At 37.7% G+C, this 21269-nt stretch overlaps 1 protein-coding gene across 2 annotated transcripts in view; it reads left to right on the top strand.

Moving 5' to 3' along the window:
- UGDH (UDP-glucose 6-dehydrogenase) overlaps positions 1-21269 on the top strand; it is a 33908-nt gene that overhangs the window by 5862 nt on the left and 6777 nt on the right. Inside the window, exons 2-7 of one of the 2 annotated variants that reach the window (XM_061419945.1) lie at positions 3067-3235; positions 13800-13901; positions 17002-17202; positions 17311-17508; positions 18438-18585; positions 20718-20812. In XM_061419945.1, coding sequence (XP_061275929.1) covers positions 3074-3235; positions 13800-13901; positions 17002-17202; positions 17311-17508; positions 18438-18585; positions 20718-20812 — 906 coding nt within the window. In that variant the 5' untranslated portion in view covers positions 3067-3073. The remainder of the gene's footprint in view (positions 1-3066; positions 3236-13799; positions 13902-17001; positions 17203-17310; positions 17509-18437; positions 18586-20717; positions 20813-21269) is intronic. The other variant, XM_061419946.1, reaches the window with a different exon arrangement.

Raw genomic sequence — 21269 nt, 5'->3', positions numbered from 1 at the left:
CACTTGAGGCTGGGAGAGTATTCACAGGCAGAACTGAAAGATAGAAAGGTGAAATAATGAAAGATACATGGTTGCCGAAAGTTTATTTTTCTAGGCTCAGTGTTTTTCTTAAGGTGAATCCTGGAATATTAACAAAGGCTTCCTGTGGTAGCAAAGTCGATAAGGATGGGGTAGGTGTGAGGCTTCTGTGTACCTTATTACACAGATATTTTTTGGCTGCCCCAAGGTGGAATCTTAGTTCCCTGACCAGGGACTAAATCCAGACCAACTGCAGTGAAAGTGTTTAACCACAGGACCACTAGGGAATGCCTCAGATTTAATTTTTGATTCATATGAATTATTACCTATTCAAAATAAAAATACATTTAAAAATATTACTTTGTATGCATATTGCTAAGCATATTGCTCTCTTTCAAAAGTCATTAGGTTACAAATTCTGTACATATTTACTGTTTTACTAAAATTCCTTTTTAAGTTATTAAAAGGTCATTAGAGGGAATTCCCTGGCAGTCCAGTGGTTAGGACTCTCTGCTTCCTCTGCAGGGGGCTGGGGTTTGATCCCTGGTCAGGTAGCTAGGATCCCATAAGCCACACAGCCAAAAAAGAAAAAAGGAGTCATTAGAGATCAGACTCTGGGAGTTGATATCTTCTAATCACAACCAAAAGATCAATTTATAAACCAGATTATTTGTTTATTAGCACAGACCAGGATACTTGTATGGGTTGTCAAGCCATTCATTTCCAGTAGGGAAGCTTACCCAGAGAACCAGTGAAGATTAGAACATTGTTTGATTAGTGCAAATTCATATCAGGGGGAATTGGATCATCTTAATTATGTGCTTTGTGTACCTTTTTTCACTATAGGGATATACTTGCCAGGCATTGTAATTAGGTGAGCCTTCCATATTACCTTCTCTGATCCATGCAGCAATATACTAACAGGTTCTTAAACTCTCTAATTCCCATTTTCCTTCTCTTTGGAATCCATGAATGGGTTAGATCAGATGATGTCTGAGATTAGATTTAGTCCTTGGCAAGGACAAAATTTCTAAGAATTTGATCAGTTTGATTATTTTTGTTCTTATTACTGAATAAACTGACATTCTTTTACATAACTCAGTCCCTTGTCATTTTGATTAGTGTGAATCAGTTCACCTAATCACTTGAAAAGTCATCAAAATCTGTGACATAGCTTTGCTAACTACAGAAATTAGTCTAAGTAGCTAAGTCGTGTCCAATTCTTGTGACCCCATTGACTGGCCCGCCAGGTTCCTCTGTCTATGGGATTCTCCCAGCAAGAATACTGGAGTGGATTGCCACTTCCTTCTCCAGGAGATCTTCCCAATCCAGGGATTGAACCCAGGTCTCCTGAATTGCAGGCTGATTCTTTACCAACTGAGCTACGAAAGCCCAACTACAGAAATTACTTCCCTTTAACTATTTCATAGTTTCTGATTAAAATTGAAATAGAGTTTAAGATCTTTGTCCAGTACCTAGGAAAGAATTGCTGAAGCCAAACTGTGCAGGGAATATAATCTCAGGTCAATTCTGGGCTTAGAACTAATCTTAATATCTGTCATTTTAGTCTAAATCTGTCATAAAGCTGACCTTTGTACACCAACATTTAGTTAAGCAAGAATTGCACGGGTGTGTTCACCTATGATTTTCCCTTGGCAATCAAAGTTATGCTACTGTGTTAGAGAGTAAAGTTTTTATTGTGCTGCTTGACTTTCTAAATATTCAGTAGAGTTCACTTCAGTTCAGTCGCTCAGTCGTGTCCGACTGTTTGCGACCCCATGAATTGCAGCACGCCAGGCCTCCCTATCCATCACCAACTCCTGGAGTTCACTGAGACTCACGTCCATTGAGTCAGTGATGCCATCCAGCCATCTCATCCTCTGTCGTGCCCTTCTCCTCCTGCCCCTAATCCCTCCCAGCATCAGAGTATGCATATTGCTAAGCATATTGCTCTCTTTTCCAATGAGTCAACTCTTCGCATGAGGTGGCCAAAGTACTGCAGTTTCAGCATTAGCATCATTCCTTCCAAAGAAATCCCAGGGCTGATCTCCTTCAGAATGGACTGGTTGGATCTCCTTGCAGTCCAAGGGACTCGCAAGAGTCTTCTGCAACACCACAGTTCAAAAGCATCAATTCTTCGGCGCTCAGCCTCCTTCACAGTCCAACTCTCACATCCATACATGACCACAGGAAAAACCATAGCCTTGACTAGACGGACCTTTGTTGGCAAAGTAATGTCTCTGCTTTTGAATATGCTATCTAGGTTGGACATAACTTTCCTTCCAAGGAGTAAGCGTCTTTTAATTTCATGGCTGCAATTACCATCTGCAGTGATTTTGGAGCCCCAAAAATAAAGTCTGACACTGTTTCTACTGTTTCCCCATCTATTTGCCATGAAGTGATGGAACCGGATGCCATGATCTTCCTTTTCTGAATGTTGAGCTTTAAGCCAACTTTTTCACTCTCTACTTTCACTTTCATCAAGAGGCTTTTTAGTTCCTCTTCACTTTCTGCCATAAGGGTGGTGTCATCTGCATATCTGAGGTTATTGATATTTCTCCCGGCAATCTTGATTCCAGCTTGTGCTTCTTCCAGTCCAGCGTTTCTCATGGTGTACTCTGCATAGAAGTTAAATAAGCAGGGTGACAATATACAGCCTTGACGGACTCCTTTTCCTATTTGGAACCAGTCTGTTGTTCCATGTCCAGTTCTAACTGTTGCTTCCTGACCTGCATACAGATTTCTCAAGAGGCAGGTCAGGTGGTCTGGTATAGGTCATTATAATCTTTGTCACGCTTTTTCAGTAATATCAATTACTATAATTTTTTCCATGTTTCATGCTGGTTCAGCGGAGAACAGGCTAGGTCATCCAATTGGAATGTTACTTTTTTTTTAATCACTGTTTTCATAATTCTTAATGGGTCTGAATGTAGGAAATCTTTCCCTATACCTGTCACCTTGACAGTTTTTATAAAGTGTGATGAATGTGCAGTGTGGTTTCTTTAAATTTTCTGCTCTCAGTAGTCAGTCTTACTGTTTCTCTTCTAGTACAGTCATGTTTGAAATTAAGAAGATCTGCTGCATCGGTGCAGGCTATGTTGGTGGACCCACGTGTAGTGTCATTGCTCACATGTGCCCTGAAATCAGGGTGACGGTTGTTGATATCAATGAATCAAGAATCAATGCATGGAACTCTCCTACACTTCCTATTTATGAGGTAAACCATATTAAACAATGCATTGTTCTTATGCTCTTTGCTTTCTTACTTTTTTTGCTAATTTAATTTGATGTAAAACTCTATGACTGTAACTGATAGGAATAAAATGGAAAAGTCTAAATACATATTATGAACATTATAATTATGTCAGATATGCCTAGGAAAAATGTGTAGAAAAAAGTTTACTGAATATTAGTAATTGTTGTATTAGTGGAGTGAGATGACGAGTAATTTTCTTCTCTATTTTCTAATTTTGTCTGTTAGTATGGCTACCATATTATAATAGTGCAATTAAAAAGTGGCATTCTGTGAAAATAGAAATTAAAAAACTGGTTGTTTCTAATATTGATTCATGTAAGCCTATTATATTTTTGGATTATTGTATTTATATCAGATAAACCTTGAATGAATAAATGGTGTCTTTCATGTTTAGTGTTCAGTATCACAAATTTGTTTAAATTGGAATTTCAGTATTTCTTTAATTTAGAGAACTCATAGTTAGGAAAATGTGTCTCTATTTTATTAAGTAAGGTTTCATTTTTTTAAGTTTTCATAGTAAAAAGAGTTCATGATATTATCCTTTTGAAACTCAACAGAAAAGCATTTGAAAGTTTTGAGGATAGCATTTTTCTCCAACATCAATATATTCTTTTTTTTTTTTCCCAGAAAAGTTTTGTTATTTATAAGACTCTAATCAACTATAGTCTTTAAGCAGTCTTTAGAAGGGGAAATCTCTGTAAGATAAATCTGCCTGCTATTTATAGGTCTGTGAATAGAAATCCAAGATTTGTTAATATCTCAATCAGACTTAGAATTTTTTTAGAAGCCCTCTGTGTATGTGGTAGCTTCTGTTTGTGCTTGACCCTTTCTTCCTCTACCAGATGAACCTCCCATAATACTTCTTTAAATACCTCAGTGTGATAGCATTTCTTTCCCTGTTAGATAACATTACTACTATTTTGGTTTGTGGGGATTTTTAGAAGCATTTTGGAAAGATAACTTGATTAAGAGTTTAATAATTCTGATATCCATAAAAGGGCTGGAAGTCATCTGAAATCTTGTGAACCATATTTATATCCAGTCATTCAGTTGATTACTGAATTATTACATAATTATTATGCCAGCATAACTTTTCAAACACAAAGTGTAACAGAATGGCTAAAATTATGACTGCTGACAATGCCAAGTGTTGACAAGGATTTAGGGCAATTGGAACTGTATGCCCTGCTGTTGTTCAGTTGCTAAGTTGTGTCAAACTCTCTGAGACCCCATGGACTATGGCTTTCCAGGCTCCTCTGTCCATGGGATTTCCCAAGCAAGAATACTGGAGTAGGTTGCCATTTCCTTCTCCAGGGGATCTTCCCAACCCAGGTATTGAACCCATGTCTCCTGCGTTGCAGGCAGATTTTTTACCACTGAGCCACCGAGGAAACGCTTATATACTGCTGATCAGTACATAAATTGGTACAGCCAGTTTGTAAAATGTCTCAACATTAATTATTAAAACTGAAAATATGCATAGTCTGACTTAGGAATTCCACTTCAAGGTGTATATGCAACAGAAAAGCTCACATATATGCACCAAAAGACAGTATTATTAACAGTGTTATTCCTAATAACCCCAAATGGGAAACACCCTACATGTTAATTAGCAATAGAATGGATACATAAATTATAGTTTAATATAATACTACATTGAAAAATCAATGTGACTACTCCTGCATGCAAGCATATGTTTAAATTCTCATAAAAGTAACAAGTCATTGGACACAAGGTAGTCCATACTGTGTATCCCATTTATATAAAGTTCAAATATAGATATACTGGTCTGGTGGTAGAATTCAGCATGATGGTAGTTTGAGGGGTTGTAGTTACTAGAAGAGGACATACTGCAGGCTTTGATTTAATGTTTTTTGGTTTTGTTTTGTTGACCCAGCCAGGCTTGTAGGATCTCAGTTCCCCAACCAGAGACTGAATGCAGGCCACAGTAGTAAAAGCCCAGAATCCTAACCACTAGACCACCAGGGAACTCCCCTGTTAATATTCTTCTAATTCTTGTATGGATAGTGATTACACAAGTGTGTTCACTTCTGAAAATTGAGCACTTTTCTGTGCTAAAGTATATGTACTGTTTAAAACTTTTTTTTACTTCACTAAAATTTTTACTTAAAAGATTATCTCGAACTAGAAGAAGTATAAACTATCTATAATATATTGGCTTTAGATTTTTTTTTCTTGGAGAAAACAAAAACATTAGTTGATCAGAAGGCATGTTCCCTAGTTAGATTCTTATTATTAGTACTATTAAAAAAAATAATTTTATTTATTTATTTATTGACTGTGCTGCATCTCTGTTGATGCCAAGGTTTTTCTAGTTGGGACGAGCGAGGGCTGCTCTCTAGTTGGGATGCGTGAGCGCCCAGTAGTTGTGGTTCCCAGGCTCTGGAGCACAGGCTCAATAGTTGTGGCGCCCAGGCTTAATTACTCCATGGCAGGTGGGGTGTTTCCAGACCAGGGTTCCAACCCGTGTTTCCTGCATTGGCAGGCAGATTCTTTAGCCACCAGGGAAACCCAGATGTTGCTCAGTTGCTAAGTTGTATCCAACTCTTTGAGACTCCATGGAAGACCAGTGCTGTTTCTGTTATCTGAAATTTGAAACTTTTTCCTGAGACTTCAGTGCTTTAAATTAAAGATAGTGTGTTCCACAGATACAGAAAACTTGTGATTACCAAAAGGGAGAGGGAAGGGAGAAGGGGCAAATTAGAGATATAGAATTAACAGATATAAACTATATGAAGTAGATAAGCAACAAAATTATCCTGTATAGCACAGGGAATTATACCCATCATCTTGTAACAACCTTATAATGGAGTATAATCTACAAAAGTCACTATAATATAGACCTGAAACTAACACAATATTATAAATTAACAATACTTAAATAAAAATAAACAACAGCCCAAAACCCAAAATAAAAGTAATAGTCAGCCACAAGAGAAGTGAGAGGGTGATCTCAACTTGCCATGTATACTTTTGTTGCTTTTTTGAAAAATTAGAAGTTAAATTCCTCCAAAAAAATAGTATGTTCTACATTGATATTGAATCCAATTGGGATCAGATCAGATCAGTCGCTCAGTCGTGTCCGACTGTTTGCGACACCATGAATCGCAGCACGCCAGGCCTCCCTGTCCATCACCAACTCCCGGAGTTCACTCAGACTCACATCCATCGAGTCAGTGATGCCATCCAGCCATCTCATCCTCTGTTGTCCCCTTCTCCTCCTGCCCTCAATCCCTCCCAGCATCAGAGTCTTTTCCAATGAGTCAACTCTTCACATGAGGTGGCCAAAGTACTGGAGTTTCAGTTTTAGCATCATTCCTTCCATTGGGATATATACTTAGAAAAAAAGAATTAAGATCTAAGATGATTTTTTTCCATATCTTACTTGTTTTTTCTCACTAACCTACCAAAAAAATCAAAAATCTTTCTTGTTGTTTCACACTTTTATTTCATAAATTTTTTCTTCTTTAAATCTCTTTAAATAGAATCGAAAGCATTTGAAAGTCTGTCTAGCACTGGTGCCCATTAGAAACAATGTTTGAGTTCTCAGAACTCTAACATCCCATAATTGTATTGGCTTTATTTAAAGTTGTAATTATTTGGTCTTCATAGTCTTATTTTTATCTCATTTTAATATATCTACTCCAGAAAATTAGACGATGATAACCTAAGCAGCTATTTTAGTTCTGTACTAGTTAGTGTAGCTTGCAAAGAAATGGAGTCTTTCAGTAAAACCCAGCTGACTTTGGAGGTTAAAAACATGGCACTGCTACTTTAAAATTCTAGAAGGAATCTTCTTATAACAAGAAGATTCTTGTTTTAGCAAGTAGAATGGTTTTCCTCTTAGCAAGTAAATGACTTTAGGCTTGTAATTTTCACGTGTCTTTCTTAGACATCAGTTGTTAAAAGATACCTGCTGAAGGAATTTATAAATCAGAAGAAAATTAATTATTTCCGTAGCATTGTGTATTTAAAAAAAAAAAAATTGGGGGAAAAAATTGGGAAAATGAGCCGTGTGACCCAATTATCCATTTTCAAATATATGTTAGGCCTTTGTTCCATTTTTTATTTTTTTATTTTGTGTTGTAAAACTATTCCTACACATTTCCTTGGCCATATTGAAGGTGTGAACGTTAGGTGAAATGTCAAATAGGGAGAACTGTGAAAGAAGAAAAACAAATGACAGGTTTAACCAGAGTTCATGCTGTTTTATGAATTCCTTTACTGAGTAGCTTATATGTATTGTTACCAGTTGTGATTTTACACTGACCTATCTTGGACAAGGCAGAGAAATATTTTATTTCCGGAGAAACTTTAGATACCTTTGCAATCAACTTCCTCCTTAAATCTGTATCCTATAATGCAGTTAAAATAAACAACCAGGCTTCCCTGGTGGCTCAGTGGTGAAGAGTCCACCTGCCAGGGTAGGGGACGCAGGTTCAATCCCTGGTCCAGGAGGACCCCACATGCCATGGAGCAGCTAGTCCCAGGTGCCACAACTATTGAGCCTGTGCTGTGGAGCCCAGGAGCTGGGACTGCTTCAGCCTGCAAGCTCTGGAGCCTGTGCTCTGCAGCAGGGGAGGCCACTGCAGTGAGAGGCCCAGGCGCCCCAGCTGGAGAGTGGCTCCCACTTGCAGTGAAGACCCGGCGCAGCCAAAACTACATAAAATTAAAAGAAAAAGAATATTTCTTTTAAAAAAATAAATAAAATATGCAAGTATATATTTGTTTTCAAGAATACTATTAAAATTTATGGTATTGATTTTTCTTTGTAAATACAGATTTTCATATTAGAGAGATTCTTGGTGATTAATGTTTAAGTCCTGGTCACTGATAAAGAAATGATAAATCATATGTAATTATCGTATTTAATGAGCTCTTTTGAATGCACAGCTTCCTTGAGAGTCATTCCATCCTCACTGCACTCATTCTGAGACTCACTAGATTAGAGAAATTTTTTTTTTTTTTACTTTGCCCTGAGGCTTGTGTCCTATCTTTTTGCCTTTTCATACTGTTCGTGAGGTTCTCAAAGATAATCACGATGGTGTGATCACTCACTTAGAGCCAGACATCCTGGAATGCAAAGTCAAGTGGGCCTTAGGAAGAATCACTATGAACAAAGCCAGTGAAGGTGATAGAATTCCAGTTGAGCTATTTCAAATCCTAAAAGATGATGCTGTGAAAGTGCCACACTCAATAAGCCAGCAAATTTGGAAAACTCAGCAGTGGCCACAGGACTGGAAAAGGTCCGTTTTCATTCCAATCCCTAAGAAAGGCAATGCCAAAGAATGCTCAAACTACCGCACAATTGCACTCATCTCACACACTAACAAAGTAATGCTTGAAATTCTCCAAGCCAGGGTTCAACAGTACATGAACCATGAACTTCAGATATATAAGCTGGATTTAGAAAAGGCAGAGGAACCAGAGATCAAATTGCCAACATCCGTTGGAGCATCGAAAAAGCAAGAGAGTTCCAGAAAAACATTTACTTCTGCTTTGTTGACTATGCCAAAGCCTTTGACTGTGTGGATCACCACAAACTGTGGAAAATTCTTCAAGAGATGGGAATACTAGACCACCTGACCTGCCTCTTGAGAAATCTGTATGCAGGTCAGGAAGCAACAGTTAGAACTGGACATGGAACAACAGACTGGTTCCAAATAGGAAAAGGAGTACATCAAGGCTGTATATCGTCACCCTACTTATTTAACTTATATGCAGAGTACATCATGAGAAATGCTGGGCTGGATGAAACACAAGCTGGAATCAAGATTGCTGGGAGAAATATCAATAACCTCAGATATGCAAATGACACCACCCTTAGGGCAGAAAGTGAAGAAGAACTAAAGAGCCTCTTGATGAAAGTGAAAGAGGAAAGTGAAAAAGTTGACTTAATACTCAACATTCAGAAAACTAACATCATGGCATCTGGTCCCATCACTTCATGACAAATAGATGGGGAAACAGTGACAGATTTTATTTTGGTGGGCTCCAAAACCACTGCAGATGGTGACTGTAGGCATGAAATTAAAAGACGCTTGCTCCTTGGAAGAAAAGTTATGACCAACCTAGACAGCTTATTAAAAAGCAGAGACATTACTTTTCCAACAAAGGTCCGTCTAGTCAAAGCTATGGTTTTTTCAGTAGTCATGTATGGATGTGAGAGTTGAACTATAAAGAAAGCTGAGTGCCAAAGAGTTGATGCTTTTGAACTGTGGTGTTGGAGAAGACTCTTGAGAGTCCCTTGGACTGCAAGGAGATCCAATCAGTCCATCCTAAAGGAGATCAGTACTGAATATTCATTGGAAGGACTAATGCTGAAGTTGAAACTCCAATACTTTGGCCACCTGATGCAAAGAACTGACTCATTGGAATAGACCCTGATGCTGGGAAAGATTGAAGGCAGGAGTAGAAGGGGATGACAGAGGATGAGATGGCTGGATGGCATCACTGACTCAATGGACAAGAGTTTGAGTAAACTCCAGGAGTTGGTGATGGACAGGGAGGCCTGGCGTACTGCAGTCCAGGGGGTCACAAAGAGTTGGATTCGACTGAGCAACTGAACTGACTGACTGCTGAGGCTTGTGTGATCCAACCAGGGACTGAATCCAGGCCCTCAGCACTGAGAGCTCAGAATCCCAACCCCTGGACCACTAGGGAATTCCCAAGGGAAATATTTAGAAAGAAAAATGATCAGACTTGACTGTCCATTATATAAAAGGATGAAGGAGAGGAATGAATCTAGAATGATATTCCGGAATTTAGGGCTGGGGAATTCCCTGGTGGTCCAGTGATTTAGATCTTGGCACCTTCACAGCCGTGGCCTGGGTTCAATCCTTGGTTGGAGAACTAAGATTCCACATGCCACAAGGCATGGCCAAAAAGAAAAAAAGAATCCAAGTCTGAAGATGTAAAGTTAAGATTATCCAGGTATTAAAAAAATATATTATGTAGGCAGCAGTAAAATCAGAGTAGGTTAGCTCTCAGGAAGGACCTGTAGTGAGAATAGAGCATGAGTCAAGGGCAGGACCCTGGAAAATACCGATGTTTGATGGTGGGTGGAGGAAGAAGTGCCTTAGGGAAGCCAAGGAGAATAGTTTAGAGAAGGTGAACCAAAAGCCAGAAGAGTTTTAGTAGTGCAAACTCCATAAAGAAGTATGTCTTGATTATGAGTTACTAACACAGTGGCCAGTACTCAGTAACTGCTTGACAAGTATTTGCTGAGTGAATAAGCTGTCAATTATGACAGATACAGGGGGAATAAGAGATGAGACATATTCTTGAAATTCAATATTATGGGGGCCATTGCAACTTTTACAAGAACAATTACAAGTGGTAGGAGATTGGAGAAGTAAGAGTGTAGAAAAGGAATGACTCTTAAAAAGTTTAATAAGGAAATAAAGGTGGTGGTCACTGGAGAGGGACATGGGGTAAAGACGATTTTTTTTAATTTATATTTTTTTCCCATGGTTGATAAAGAATCAAGCATGTTAATAAACTAAGGTAGACAAATCACATAGAGAAGGAAAGGTCAAAAGTATAAGAAGAAAGGAGCTAACTGATGGAATAAAGTCTAGAAAAATAGCAAAGATGATGAGGTCAAAAGCACAAGAAGAGGAATTGGCCTTGAAAGTCCCCTTCTCAGAAATTGGAGGGAAGTAAACAAGGATGGGGCTTCCCAGGTGTTTCAGTGGTAAAGAATCCACCTGCCAGTTCAAGAGACTAGGGTTTGGTCTCTGAGTTGGGAAGATGTCCTGGAAGAGGAAATGGCAACCCGCTCCAATATGCTTGCCAGGAAAATCCCGTGGACAGAAGAGCCTGACAGACTACAGTCACTGGGGTCAGACAGGACTGAGCGCACAGGCATGCAAATAAGAATGGATAAAGAAACTGTTTTGTTGGTGGGAACAGGAAATAAAAGTGACTGGAAGATTGGTCAATCTCAGTTGTTGGAACGTGGGAGGTACAATCCTCTGAAGAACCTGTGTGTAGGTTGGAGCAGTAATCTCAGAATGAGAGGACAAGTAAAAGTATTACCAAGCTACATTGAAAAACTCAGCTAAGTGTACTTGGGGTCCACAGAGTTGTGTTCATTGTGATTTTTTTCCCTGGTGGTCCAGTGGTTAGTGTTATAAGTTTATATTTTATGGGTCAAAACTACAGTAATAAAATTAGGCATTTTTACTGCCTAAGAAGGAAATAGTAATGACCATCAGATAAAACTTGGTAATAAGGTATTCATGTTTTTACTCAGAGAACAGAATAGTAGATTCTGTTAATATTTAACAATGAAAACATTTTGTGTTACCATATTTATTAAGTAGTTATTACTTTAATGTTCATTTTGTTCATTTAAAAAAGCCATTTAATAACTACTTCTAAAAAAACCAAACTGGATAATTTGCTTTGCTTTTTCTGAATAAAACAAAAGCTAATTTTAACCTATGAAAGGATTTGAGTTTTTCCATTAAAAAGTACCATGTAAATTTGAAATACTAATTATGACAATTACATAATGAACCTAATAAGAAGTAGAACCTATATTATAAACTGCTTCTGCATTTGTTTTGGATATCTACAAATATCCCATTGATTTTAATGGAATAATGTAGTTGTTCATGTTGAAGTCTTATTAAGACTTACTATAAATTCTGCATTGCTTTGATTTTAGGTTACTTTAATTTAAATATTAGAAGATAGCCACCAGGGAAGTCCAGAAGATTATATATAGGATTGAATTAGATCTTCTCTGTAAAATAACCCTTTACTCTAATTTTCTAGAACCTAGTCAAAATAAGGAAACAGTTGCTATAATTGGTGACGTCAGGGACTTCCCTGGCTGTCCAAGGGTTAAGACTCCACACTTCCATTGCAGGGGGCAAGGGTTTGATCCTGGTCAGGAAAACTAAGATCCTGCATGCCACGCAGACAAAAAAAGAGAAATTTCTTGAACTGAATAAAAATGAAAGTATAACATATCAACTTAAAAATTATATGGGAAAGTAATTTTTTTGATAGACATGTTTCTTTTTTTTTTTTTCCTTTTTTTTTTTAAATTTTATTTTTAAACTTTACATAATTGTATTAGTTTTGCCAAATATCAAAATGAATCCATCACAGGTATACATGTGCTCCCCATCCTGAACCCTCCTCCCTCCTCCCTCCCCATACCATCCCTCTGGGTCGTCCCAGTGCACTAGCCCCAAGCATCCAGTATCATGCATTGAACCTGGACTGGCATCTCGTTTCATACATGATATTTTACATGTTTCAATGCCATTCTCCCAAATCTTCCCACCCTCTCCCTCTCCCACAGAGTCCATAAGACTGTTCCATACATCAGTGTCTCTTTTGCTGTCTCGTACACAGGGTTATTGTTATCATCTTTCTAAATTCCGTATATATGCGTTAGTATACTGTATTGGTGTTTTTCCTTCTGGCTTACTTCACTCTGTATAATGGGCTCCAGTTTCATCCACCTCATTAGAACTGATTCAAATTAATTCTTTTTAATGGCTGAGTAATACTCCATTGTGTATATGTACCACAGCTTTCTTATCCATTCATCTGCTGATGGACATCTAGGTTGCTTCCATGTCCTGGCTATTATAAACAGTGCTGCGATGAACATTGGGGTACACGTGTCTCTTTCCCTTCTGGTTTCCTCAGTGTGTATGCTCAGCAGTGGGATTGCTGGATCATAAGGCAGTTCTATTTCCAGTTTTTTAAGGAATCTCCACACTGTTCTCCAGAGTGGCTGTACTAGTTTGCATTCCCACCAACAGTGTAAGAGGGTTCCCTTTTCTCCACACCCTCTCCAACATTTATTATTTGTAGACTTTTGGATCGCAGCCATTCTGACTGGTGTGAAATGGTACCTCATAGTGGTCTTGATTTGCATTTCTCTGATAATGAGTGATGTTGAGCATCTTTTCATGTGTTTGTTAGCCATCTGTATGTCTTCTTTGGAGAAATGTTTCTTATAATAGGACTTAGAAAAATTATAAACTTACGCATGTGTAAATATTGTAAAATGTGAAATGTAAATCCACTATTTCACACCTAGTCTGAATGGCCTGTGTTCTATGACCTGGATTCATGGGAGTAAACCCGCATTCATAATGACGATGCAAAATCAAATGTTTGCTTGAAATCACAAAAGACTTTGACTTTCCTGATCATGATGTAATACTTGGTGTTAACTGTTAACTCTTATGAAATAGTCTGGAACATGGTCAACAGTGAAATGTGTTCAGTTGACCTGCTGCTCTAATTGTTCAAGTTCAGTTTTGCTTTGTTTGTTATGTTACGTAATGTGCATTAGATGGCCTTTGGTACCAGTTTGATCTTTGAGTTTTCTACAGAGGTGTTATTTGAGAGCAAATCTAGACCTTTAAATTACAACATGACCTTTCCCTGAATGAATGCAATTCTATACTATTGGGTTATCTCATCTGGCTGGTAAAATTTATGTGCAACTTCTTTTCTTTTCTCTTTTTAGCCAGGCCTAAAAGAAGTGGTAGAATCCTGTCGAGGAAAAAATTTATTTTTTTCTACCAATATTGATGATGCCATTAAGGAAGCTGATCTTGTGTTTATTTCTGTAAGTATTTTCCTTTGCTGTATGAGTTAATGTATTCTTGTCTGTATAGAAGTTTCATTGTATTTTAATAATAAATCCAGTTTCATTAAGCCATAGCATTACTTAGTATAAAGTTGTCCAGTTGAATTTTGATTCTCACTAATTTTATCTAACACTTCACCAAACTCTATGATCCTCTGATCATTTCAGATCCTTGAATAAATAAGTTCAGAGAAAGTTCTAGTCTGAGATCTAGAATTAGGAAGTGTTGATAACTTGTGAGCACACGTGAGCACCTAGGATGATAGTATATGTATTTCGTTGTTTCTTGGTTCCACTGCTTGGTGTAGGTACGGGAAAAAGAATCAGGTAAAGTTTGCTGCAACTGTGCACCCATCTCCTATCTAGATGAATTTATATTCCAAAAATCATTTTAAATTAATTATTTGGAACTTGGCATATCTTGATTAGGTTGTTAGGCTAATCCATAAATAACTTCAGTTCATAATAGAACTTACCTATTGTACCTTTGTAATTAAAAAAAGTAGAATCAATGCTTGGGAATACACTCTGGTAATCCAATATGTGAACCAAAGTAGCTTTTTTTCTTGCTGTTTTGGTGACTCAAATATTCTGTGTGTGATGGTATAGTTATCACCAGGTGGTAGCTGAGCTAGGGTGTTATATGACTTAATACCTTTATAGTCTAATGGAGTAAGGGGAAAGCCAGTGATATGAGCTTGGACTGGGTTCCATGAGATAAAGAAACACCAGGGGTGTCCATAGAGTAGAGATGATGTTGAATTGATTATGTGTATCGAGGCAAAAGCAGTTCTGTGAAGAAATATGAACTCCAGGAGAAAGTAGTAATGAAACCTTTGGTGAAACTGTGCTATGAATTCAGTCTTTCTTTTTAAAAATTACTTCAGAGGAACTGGTGCCAGTTTTGTGACTCACCTATCCTTCGTCTGCTCAAGCTTGTAGAAGGTTAGGGTAGAGGCATAGAAAAGGAGAAATTATTTGGGAGTATCTAGATGCTTGGAGAAAATCAAGAAGTTACCTTAGTCCCAACATTTGGATAACCACAACCTAGAATGGGAATAGGGGACTTTTCTGTAAGAAAAAGAAATTTTAAAAAAATAATCTATTCTTAAGGCAATAGAGTTTACCTTAGTGTGTTCTGGCAAAGACAGCTGATTATACAGTGCCTGAGCTCCCTTGACTCCCTTGAGTCTTTCCAAGCTATTGCTTTTTGTGCCTGTTAGAGTTATTTTTGTGGTATGACTCCTATCTAGCTTCCATTTTTCTCTGCATCAGTTTTTTAAAAAACTGTGCTTGTTGTATACTTTTCATTATGAAAAATAGCAAACTTATACAAAAGATGGAACCAACAATATAATGAACCCCTACGTATGCATTCTCCATTGTCAACAGTCATCATGGTCATTCATGTTTTTTGTTTTTATAATTTTTTGGCTGCTCCTCGGGGTATGTGGGATCTTAGTTCCCCCAACCAAGGATGAAACCCACACCCCCTGCAGTGGAAGAATGGAGTCTTAACCACTGGACCACCAGGGAAATCCCCAATCCGTTTTTATACTTCTCTCCCATCCTAGATTACCCAAATTATTTTTAGGCGAATTCCAGGTAGGAATAGTTTCATGCTATGGAATCAGTTTTCAATTGGTATCTTTAGAGCTCCTTTATCTGGGGAAACCATCTGATCATCCCTCATCTCCAGCATGTCTCACATTGTCTTATCAGTCGTTTTCGCCCTTCTGTGCGCCACTGCACCCTGACTTCCACACCTAAGTCTTTTCCTAAGTTGTTCCATGCATATAAACAAATTTTTCTCATGCTTTTCACACCTCATCTAAATCTTCATGTTTTGATTTACTTTGGTTTCATTCTTTTATTTGGTCTCCCATTAAGTTATAAGCTTGTCAAGAGAAGAAAATTGGTGCTACATACTGGTTCAAAAAGTATTCCTATATAGAAGTTTGGACTTCGCAGAGTATTTTCACTTTTATGTGAATGTTATGAAACTCATGAGTTAGATTTTAGAGAATGTGTCATTCTCATTTTCCAATGAGGTCATTGAGACAAAGGCAGCCATACTTCCTCACAGTTACATGATACAGCTAAGCCAAAACTAAATGCCTGGACTCTGAACTCATGGTTTAGTTTTCTTTCTATGTGATAGTCTTTGTCTGCATAGTATTCTGTATCCTGGAGGTGCTAGATAACTTCTAGTTCTAAATAGCCAAGAAAGCATTTGTGAATGACCCTGCAGACATTTATAAAAACTTATTGATATAGGTCTATAAAAAAAGGAGAGTAAAAGGGGTTTTAAGTTTAGTTTTTAAAGACTAGGATAATATGTTTCATATAATCAGGAGAAGAAGTAAGAGAGAACTTATATTTCATTTCGGTCCATGAACTCCTTTTGGAGTCTCCTTCATCTTTATATCTCCAGTCTTAGCTTAGTGAAGTGAAAGTGAAAGTCACTCAGTCATGTCCGACTCTTTGTGACCCCATGGACTATACAGTTCATGGAATTCTCCAGGCTAGAATACTGGAGTGGGTATCCTTTCCCTTCTCCAGGGGATCTTCCCAACCCAAGGATCGAACCCAGGTCTCCCATATTGCAGGGGGATTCTTTACCAGCTGAGCCACAAGAGAAGCCCAAGAATACTGGAGTGGGTAGCCTATCCCTTCTATAGCGGATCTTCCTGACCCAGGAATCAAACCAGGGTCTCCTGCATTGCAGGTGGATTCTTTAGCAACTGAACTATGAGGGAAGCCCATATGAGCTATGAGGGAAGCCTAGTCTTAGCTTAGACCCTGCCTATCCTGCAATCCTGACTCTGACACATATATAGTAGCTTCTCAATAGAAATGTAGAAATGTAATGAGTGAGTTCTCCAGGAACTTCAAGCTGTTCCCTAAGGTATTATATTTATAAAATGTATTATTTCCATGGAACTAAGAGAGGGTGAGACCAGGGCTACTGATGATATTGACTTCCCACTTGACTAGTCAGTTGATGGTCCAGGGTATATCTTGATATAAGTGAACATTTCACAGATACTTTGTTCTTAATTCTGTATACTTTCATCAGGTGAACACACCAACCAAAACCTATGGAATGGGAAAAGGCCGTGCAGCAGATCTGAAGTATATTGAAGCTTGTGCTAGACGCATTGTGCAAAACTCACACGGGTACAAAATTGTGACTGAGAAAAGCACAGTCCCAGTGCGGGCAGCAGAAAGTATTCGTCGAATATTTGATGCAAACACAAAACCCAACTTGAATTTACAGGTATGAAAAAGGAAGCATTAGAATCTGACCTTCTTATGTAAATATCAGTACTTTGAGTTGTCCATAATTAATTCTAGCTTAAAACTTTGCTTTGCATTGGGATTTTAGGTGCTGTCCAACCCTGAGTTCTTGGCAGAAGGAACGGCCATCAAGGACCTGAAGAACCCAGACAGAGTACTGATTGGAGGAGATGAAACCCCAGAGGGCCAGAGAGCTGTGCAAGCACTGTGTGCTGTGTATGAGCACTGGGTTCCCAGAGAAAAGATCCTCACCACTAATACTTGGTCTTCAGAACTTTCCAAACTGGTTAGTATGTAGCACTCAACTCTCTATTAAATTTAAGCCAAGGACTTATTTCTCTTAACCCTGATAAGCTACCTGCTGCTAAGCTGCTGCTAAGTCACTTCAGTCGTGTTCGACTCCGTGCGAACCCATAGACGGCAGCCCACTAGACTCCCCTATCCCTGGGATTCTCCAGGCAAGAACACTGGAGTGGGTTGCCATTTTCTTCTCCAATGCAAGAAAGTGAAAGTAAAGTTGCTCAGTCATGCCCGACTCTTTGCAATCCCATGGACTGCAGCCTACCAGGCTCCTCCATCCTTGGGATTTTCCAGGCAAGAGTACTAGAGTGGGTTGCCACTGCCTTCTCTGGATAAGCTACCTAGGTACTTTTTAAATAAAAGATATGCTTATGAAGATAATATTCTTGTATATTATGAAATAATTTCATAATGGGATCAAATATTTAGGTATAAAATATTTTAGAATATGTAAAAGAAAATAGAGTGTACTAAAATACTAATTTTAAAAATCACTCATTCCCTTCTTTTTACTTTCTCTTTTTTAAATCTTCATCTTTATTTATTTATTTTATAAATATTTGTTTATTTGGCTGAACGGGGTCTTAGTTGCAGCATGTGGGATCTTAGTTGTGTCATGTGGGATCTAGTTCCCTGACCAGGGATTGAACCTAGGCCCCCTGCGTTGACAGCAAAGAGTCTTAGCCACTGGATCACCAAGGAAGTCCCTTTTTACCCTTTGTTAATCACCTTTCTTCTCTAATTTAAAACATTTTTCTGAACCAACCCACCCATTGCCTCTTCAGATTGAACCTATCAGAAACTTTCATATCTCCTTCAGTAATTTGCATCAACTCGATGAAATATAATGCAGATTATATAAAATGTTTATTTTAGTTCATTGTATTCTTCCTTTTATTTATTTATTTTTTAAAGACAGCAAATGCTTTTCTGGCCCAGAGAATCAGCAGCATTAATTCTATAAGTGCCCTCTGTGAAGCAACAGGAGCTGATGTAGAAGAGGTGGCAACAGCCATTGGAATGGACCAGAGAATTGGAAATAAATTTCTGAAAGCCAGTGTTGGTAAGCTGAAAGTTCTGTATACATCAAGTAGGTTCTTTTAGGTAGATCTCTAACTTTAAGGAAGCCTTTGCTTGACACCCTTAAAATAATGATTTCATTATACATGTAGCTTTCAGCTTATCAGGGACTTTCTAAGTGAGACAATAGTTACATATATTGTTTAATAATTAGTGACTGATTAGTATATAAACATGGTTCAGTGTTTCCGAAGAAATATATGAATATTTTGTTAAAACATTTAGGTAGAATAAGTTTAGGTCACATCAGAAATCATGTAACACCTTACTGAAGCAATAGGAAAAAATTCCTTATCATTTGCTTTTCCTACTGATCAGTCATTTCAGTTCAGTAGCTCAGTCGTGTCCGACTCTTTGTGACCCCATGAATCGCAGCACGCCAGACCTCCCTGTCCATCACCAACTCCCGGAGTTCACTCAAACTCATGTCCATCGAGTCGGTGATGCCATCCAGCCATCTCATCCTCTGTCGTCCCCTTCTCCTCCTGCCCTCAATCCCTCCCAGCATCAGGGTCTTTTCCAATGAGTCAACTCTTTGCATGAGGTGGCAAATGTGACCTTAGTGAAATATTTTCATTATTTGTGTATTCCATATTTGTGAATTATTTAGCCTACTTGCTAAAATGTGTTTGTAACCCAGCATCAATATTCATATGGTCATTTGCAGATATTAACGGAGCAGCATAAAATTTGAGTCACCCAACGCATACATTTCCGGTTGAGGTTGAATAAGGCAATACTCTTACCTTCTTGTTTTAGCTCACATACTGCAAATGTCTGCTGTTTTTGTGGTCTGTTTAGTACCATATTTTTTGCATTTTGGTGCTTTCCCCCCCCTGTGATTTCACTGTTTAAAATGGCCCTCAAGAATATTGCTGAAATTTTTTCTGGTGTTCCAAAGTGTCAGCAAACTATTATGTGCCTTACAGAGAAAATACATGTGGTTTGATAAGCTTCACTTCAGTGCTGTTGTCTTTGAGTTCATTGTTAATGAAGGTCAACAATATTTTTAAATAAGGTGTCTCTAAGTATAAGCACACATAAAACAAGATTATGTTGATCAGTTGACAAAAAACATTACCAGAAGCTCACAGGAACCTAATGCTGTATTTTACCTACAAGCAGCACTTCAGTATTTGCTAATTCAGTGTTTGTGGCAAATTTATAGGATATAACTACTGAGTTTAATGAGAACTGCCTATACTTTTGGATTTAAATTAATAAAGTTGATGTAAAGGTAAAAAGAGTCTTTTACAGATTGGGCCATTGGCAGCACTTCCTATGTTTCTGGGGCTTTATGCCATTTTTCAGTACTGATTTCCTGGCCTTTTCTGTCTTTCTGATATTTTCTTCTAGTGACCATTTAATAAAAATAGCTACTGTTTCCTGAAGGCATGTTATACAACAAGTTCTGAAACAGCTGTTTATATATCTTAATTTATAACCTGTTATATAAAAGTGTTGCTGATTAAGGATTGGGGGAATTTTCGTAAGTTGTTCAGTCATACAACTAGTGAGTGGCTAGGTGTGTCTGACTTCAAAGCTCATGCCAACCCTCACTGTATACTGCATTGCACTCAAACAGCGGTGGGCAGACTACAGTCCTCAGGCCAAATCTGGCCCACAGCTTGTTTTTGTAAATAAAGTTTTATTGGAAAATAGCTATGCCCATTTGATTACATATTGTCTATGACTGCTTTTGAGCAACAAGGGCAGAGTTGAATAGTTGTGCCAGAGACTACATGACCTACAAAGGCTAAAATATTTTTCACTGGGAATGTTAAAGTTTGCCAGCTCTATGTTAAAGTGAGAGATGTGGAACAGTTATACCAGCTAATGAGGGGAAAAATAGAAATGTAGCCACAATAAAACTTAAGTTAGAAAATTATTTGTAATTATTTAAAATTATTTATAACTATTAGGAAATTATTTATAGAGTTGATTAGTTTCTTGCAAATTTCACATAATTTATAAACTCATTAATTTTCCCACATTCAAATTTTATTATTAAAAATCCTAGCATAGGCCTTCTCATTAGTATGATACAGAAATTTATAAGATGATTTAGTTGTGTGGTTCCAAATGAAAATATTGTCTTTTTTTTTCTTTCTTCAGGTTTTGGTGGGAGTTGCTTTCAAAAGGATGTTCTGAATTTGGTTTATCTCTGTGAGGCTCTAAATTTGCCTGAAGTAGCTCGTTATTGGCAGCAGGTATTTATAGTCAACGGGTTATGATTAACTTCTGATTAAAACATGTCATCTTTTTCTGTCAAATGTTTTTGAGAGTATTAATTTTTTCCAGGAACTCAATTATTACTATATTCAGTTTGTTCATTTTAGGTTTATTTATTGAGCTTCTGTGTTATAAATTGTCTGTTTTGGTAATCAGCTATGATGAAAGTTTATGATAAACAAGTATTCCTTTTAATTTTAATAACAAAATTTGCTCCCTATGTAAAGCAAGAACTTTTAATTGTAGTTCTTCATCTTGAAAGGCATAAGATAGAAGTAAAAGAAGAACCTCTATTGTTATGCTTGCAAATGGTTTGCATGTGTTGATATTTGTTTTATCCCTTTGAGATTCACAGAGCTAAAATTGGAGATCCTACTCAAACTGGAAATAGAGTTAACATTTATTGAGTGCTTAACTCTGTGCCAGGCACTCTTT

This window comes from Bos javanicus, chromosome 6 (assembly GCF_032452875.1).
Source record: "Bos javanicus breed banteng chromosome 6, ARS-OSU_banteng_1.0, whole genome shotgun sequence".
Lineage (NCBI taxonomy): Eukaryota > Metazoa > Chordata > Mammalia > Artiodactyla > Bovidae > Bos > Bos javanicus.
Note: the sequence above shows the minus strand (reverse complement) of the source record. Positions and strands in the feature narration are given on the sequence as shown.